This window comes from Gymnoscopelus microlampas (genome assembly GCF_963454915.1).
Source record: "Gymnoscopelus microlampas genome assembly, chromosome: 16".
Classification (NCBI taxonomy): Eukaryota; Metazoa; Chordata; class Actinopteri; order Myctophiformes; family Myctophidae; genus Gymnoscopelus; species Gymnoscopelus microlampas.
In genome coordinates, this window is record NC_139953.1 from 41,088,952 (window position 1) to 41,094,962 (window position 6,011).

General features: G+C 45.4%; 1 protein-coding gene across 1 annotated transcript; it reads right to left on the minus strand.

Moving 5' to 3' along the window:
- Positions 1–3,034: 3,034 nt before the first annotated feature.
- Positions 3,035–3,481, minus strand: LOC311063723 (small ribosomal subunit protein uS19-like; the record flags this gene model as incomplete). Its single annotated transcript, XM_084083274.1, has 1 exon — positions 3,035–3,481. Exon 1 carries the CDS (start codon positions 3,473–3,475, stop codon positions 3,035–3,037), a length of 441 nt encoding a protein of 146 aa, XP_083939400.1. The 5' UTR covers positions 3,476–3,481.
- Positions 3,482–6,011: the final 2,530 nt, after the last annotated feature.

Here is a 6,011-nt window from a genome sequence, read left to right on the forward strand (position 1 = left end):
AGGGATTTGAAACCATCACGGTGCATCCGGCTTTGTCTTCTTTACTTAAAGGCATTGTAGTGAACATTAAGCCTAAATTTAAAAAATATGTATATATATATATTTTGCATTTTCTCCCCTCTATCAGCCACTATATAATGATGCTGGGGTGTTTTCCTTCATTGAAACACAGTCCTCTGTCTGAAATCCGTATTTTCCCTTCTGTTTATGTTCATGTTGTTTATGTCCGGGTCGTAAATTAACGCACGCATGTGCGTGTCCGTGCGCGTCCGTGCCCGTATCAACTTTTTACTTTCGGTTTTAAAACGCTCTCAAACTTCTTTTTTGAGGCACATAATTTACTTTTAAAAAATCGTTTGGATAGAATTTAGTTGTTTAGCTTCATATATGTGGTCAATTTATCATGAAAGAGCCTATTTAAAAATATAAATTCAGAGAACCGTAGGGTCGGGCATTTCCGCGAATTGTATCCGCATAAGGCAACCTATTTTGGGCATGACTCATTTAAAAAGTCCCCCCTGCGTCACCCCCTGGTGGTCGGGGAAAAGAACTGCTGGAGGGGCGGTGTTTGACAACAGTTTTTTTCTTTGATTATGTCTGAACTCCCTACAATGCCTTTAAGTATTCACCTGCCAACAAAAGTGGCATTTTAAGAGTTTTAAGCATATTTTGATTATCGCGATAATATCGTAAATCGCAATTATTTTGGTCAAAATAATCGTGACCTGAAATCTTCATTTCGTCCCATCCCTAGGCTCTACGTGTCCTCCCGGTGGAGGATCCTCACTGGCAGCCAGGTGAGCCCGTAGGATACAAAAGCAGTGACTAACACACTGAAATAAGTGCAGAGACTCCAGGGAGGAATGAATTGGCATAACGACTAAATTGGAAAAAGATAAATAATAAAATAGCTAAAATAGCCCATTTTCATCTTCAACATCCACTGTAACACGTTGGCAGAACACTCATGTTTTTTGAGAGGTGCCGAAGGCAACCACTCCTATATCTGGCTTTGTCCGTGTGTCCGTATGTATGTATGTATGTATGTATGTATGTATGTATGTATGTATGTATGTATGTATGTATGTATGTCCACAAACATTGATGACAACATCATACGGGGGTCAATACGGGGCTCATCAAAGGCACCACTCACTTCACACAGGGTGTGTTTTTTTCTTCTGTTGATGGTAGTCAATACTGCCAGAACAGTGTTGTTTTTTTCTCTTTTTGTGTTTCACTAGGCTCGCTTTGATAATACTGTCTATTTGGTGCTTTTATTTCCCTTCAGATGCACCGTCTAAAACAACATTCCAGCCATTAAAGTGATTTTGTTTATTACTCTCCGCCAGGAGAGTATTGTTATCACTGCGTTTTCACTTTCTAAACATGACACACCGATTGGTCAAGCCTCACGTGACACGTGAAATACTGTGATCTGATTGGCTAGTGACGCCACCGGGCCTATATATACATGGCATCACTCTGACAGTGTCTCCGCCACTGTCAGAGTGAGGTAAGACGGGAACCATGAAATGGCTGCATGGCTGATACATAATTGGCAGATAGGACAGATAGGACATTTATATAGACAGGAGGGATATGACATAGGACACTTATACAGACAGGAGGGATAGGACACTCACACAGACAGAACGGAAGAGGACACTTACCCAGACAGGTTGGATAGGACACTTACATATACAAGAGAGAGGCTCCCCCCATGGAGAAGCCTACGGTCGTCAAGACCCACCTGAGAGACCTGGTCATCCTGCCTGAGATGGTGGGCTCCGTGGTCGGAGTGTACAACGGCAAGACCTTCAACCAGGTGGAAATCAGGCCTGAGATGATCGGTCACTACCTGGGGGAATTCTCCATCACCTACAAGCCGGTCAAGCACGGTCGTCCCGGTATCGGAGCTACGCATTCCTCTCGTTTCATCCCTCTGAAGTAGAATGGCTGTGACACGTGAAATACTGTGATCTGATTGGCTAGTGACGCCACCGGGCCTATATATACATGGCATCACTCTGACAGTGTCTCCGCCACTGTCAGAGTGAGGTAAGACGGGAACCATGAAATGGCTGCATGGCTGATACATAATTGGCAGATAGGACAGATAGGACATTTATATAGACAGGAGGGATATGACATAGGACACTTATACAGACAGGAGGGATAGGACACTCACACAGACAGAACGGAAGAGGACACTTACCCAGACAGGTTGGATAGGACACTTACATATACAAGAGGGATAGCGACCTATAAATACATGTGTCACTGTGATAAGCCAGATTCCAATACCGAAAATCCGGCCACTAGCTCACTCCCAGACCTTCGAACCGGAAGTAGTCAAGTAGTCGCGGTCCAATTGTTCCTATCTGTCTTATTGGACAGATAGGACAGATAGGACACTTATATAGACAGGAGGGATATGACACTTACATAGACAGGACGGATAGGACAGGAGGGATAGGACACTTACACAGAATGAACGGAAGAGGACACTTACCCAGACAGGATGGATAGGACACTTACATATACAAGAGGGATAGCGACCTTCGCGACCTTCGAACCAACACAAGTCTTCTGGCGGAGAGTTGTGCTCCGAGGAGCACTTTTTCTAGTTTATTTTGTGGCAGACCTTTTTTATAGACAGTATATATTATAAAGACTAGAGGTTAGGGCCGCTTCGCGGCCCTCACATATCACAGTCCATATTTGGCAGTGGTAGCTGCATTGGGAAGTCCTTATATGGTTATGACTGATCATGATGATCACAGATCTTAACGGCCAAAACAAAGCTGCTGCGGCCAGAAGGAAGGAAAGGAAATGTTAAAATGTATTTAATATTAATTGTACAATCAATATGTAAGTACATTGAAGGCGGGGAAAGAAGCCTAAATATTAGCCAGAGCACTGATCAACAGTCTGTGGCAAGTTTGGAGGCAAGTGGAGCAATCGTACGTACTTTTACCCCGGACAAACTTTTGGAGGTCATTTCAATTATAGTAGTAGGATAACAGCCATTCTACTTCAGAGGGATGAAACGAGAGGAATGCGTAGCTCCGATACCGGGACGACCGTGCTTGACCGGCTTGTAGGTGATGGAGAACTCCCCCAGGTAGTGACCGATCATCTCAGGCCTGATTTCCACCTGGTTGAAGGTCTTGCCGTTGTACACTCCGACCACGGAGCCCACCATCTCAGGCAGGATGACCAGGTCTCTCAGGTGGGTCTTGACGACCGTAGGCTTCTCCATGGGGGGAGCCTCTCTCTTGGCCTTTGCCAGGCGCTCCAGATGAGACTGCTGGGATTGGGCATCGTACCCACGGTTCAGCCTCCTCCTCTGGCGGGCTCCGTACAGCTCCGTCAGCTGCTCACGGGACATGTCCAGGAGCTGGTCCAGCTCCACACCTCTGTAGGTGAACGTCCTGAAGGTACGCTTCTTCTTGATGTCTGTGTCTGCCATCTTGCCCGATGTTTCTTGAGGCAAACACTTAATGAATCGCTTCTTGGACTGTAAAACAGTGACTGGACTATTAGTGCGCGTTCTACCTCTTTGATATTGGTAGGGCATGCCTACAGCACGCCCGATTGGCCAGCCCAATGGGTTGGGCTGGCCAATCAGAGAAGCTGCACGGCGTTGTGTCAGTCCGATGCGCTCATATATAGGCATATACGGAGATCCGGTTGTCCAAAACCCGCCGATCCAACCGCTACGCCCATATATGGTCATGCCCATATATGGGACAGACCGACTTCAAGCTCGGCAATCGGCGAGGACCCAATTTACTGCCAGTGAGGAGAACCCCAACGGGAAGACACTGAACCTCCGTCCTACTGCTCCCGCCCAATACTCCCTGCTGACAGGTCCCGCCCCAGCCCGTAGGGGTATACGCGCAGTGACAAACATCACCCTCCCGGCCGGGCTTCCACGGGCCAATTGTGTTCATATAGACCAGTGGTTCTCAACCAGTGGTCCGGGGACCACCAGTGGTCCTTGAGGGGGTTCCAGGGGGTCCCTAGCCAAATTAATAGTTATAAACCAAATTGACCCTTATGTGTCTCAGAGATAAATGAACACTAATGATACAGTGTTGATTGGGACTCCTAAGAAATTAAAATGGTTGAGTCCCTGGCATATATTTTCAAATGGGGGTCCGTGGGCTAATATGTGTCAATTTGGGGGTCCTTGACGCAAAAAAGGTTGAAAACCACTGATATAGACACACTGAAAATTCCTCATGCAACGCGACAGACAGTCTGTTCAGATCAGTGCTTCTCAACGTGAGATCCGGGGACCCCCAGGGGTCATTGAGAGGGTTCCAAGGAGTTAAATGATCTATAGTAAGGAACTAAACCTTACTCCGTATTTGGACATCAAGATGACACATCACATTGATGACACAAGGAGGAGCTACCTGTATACGCTCCAGTGAGAGCAGCTTTCTAGTTCAGTGGTAATCAACCTGGGGCCTGGGGATCCCTAGGTCCTTGGGGGGATTCTAGGGGGTCCCCAGCAATATTATTTGATATACGTATGTATGTTATTTTCAAAAAACATACATTGCATTGCAAAAATATTTAAAAGGAAAAAAATTGAATATTGAAACATTTTAACCACTAATCTTGTATGGGGGTCCCTAGCATGACATCTTTTCAGATGGGGATACACGGCCCAATACATGGTCCTGACCCTTAGGGGTCCTTGACATGGAAAAAGTTTGAGAACCACTGTTCTAGTGAGTTCATAAAAAGGTCATTTTGACTCGGACAATAAAGCGGTCATGCCTCATGGAGCTGTTGTTCTGTACTTACAGTATGGGGACTTTAGTGGCTGATATATTTGGCTTTCATCAGCAGGTAACGATGGCATGTTTTATAGAGCGGACCTCTGCTCCGTTCCGGCTCTTTGTCCTGGCCAGCTGACCTACTAACAGGACATTTATAAATTAGACGTGACAAAGAGAGTGGCTGATGAAGCACAGCTGAACTGTGTGACATTTAATTGACTAGTCAGTTAAGGTTTGAGCAGCCTGCCTCAGGCAGGGATGCACCTAGAATGGAATTTATTTGCTCTTTCCAACAAGGCCCTTTTGAAGCAGGTTTTGATAATTCCTGCGACCTAAGAAAAGTAAACTTCTGAAGTTCTCTGGCATCTGTAATAGTTACTGGAGCATGAATTATTCTAAGACCTTTTTAAGGGTTCAGTTAATCGAACATATTCGACTTGTTTAATGAAATAATAGATTGTGTATGAGGGGGGCCTTGAATTATAATTCATACACCCCCCCCCTTCATACAGTAGCACAAAAAGACTGTGCAATCGAATAGGGCTGCAAGAGTTTCAACCTAACATCCCTATATTATTATTAAATTTGAACATTTTGCACTGTGTGATTATTCCATTCATTGAAAATGTAATCGAAATTCTAACCACTAGACTATACAAGACGGGAACAATGCAAGCTGGGAATGCATGCCCCACCCTATTATGCAATACCTGTTGTACCTGTTATACCCACTGTCTGTGTCCCTTTTACACCCATATATGGAGATCTCTGTCTGTCTGTCTGCCTGCCTGCCTGCCTGCCTGCCTGCCTGCCTGCCTGCCTGCCTGCCTGCCTGCGTCCCATGTATGCCCCTTTATGGAGATCTCTGACTCTGTATCTGTCTATCCATCTCCTTTTTATAGCCATATATAGAGATCCCTGATGTAATCAGTATATGCCCATACATGGGCATCACTCCCGATATGCTCGGTTGGATCAACGTTTCCGGACAACAAAGTTTGAAGTTGATCAGTCAGACAGTTCTCTGGGTATGTGAAGGAGAGCTTTGCATGCACGCGCGCAAGCACGCACGCACGCAGACTCAAAGATGCACGTAATTCATAGTTAGATTATTGTTAGATTTCAGTCTACTTCTCATTGTCTTAGAGGTGAGCTGTGGATACTTCAGAGACCTAGATCTCATACTTCAGATGATATAATCTATGGGGATTA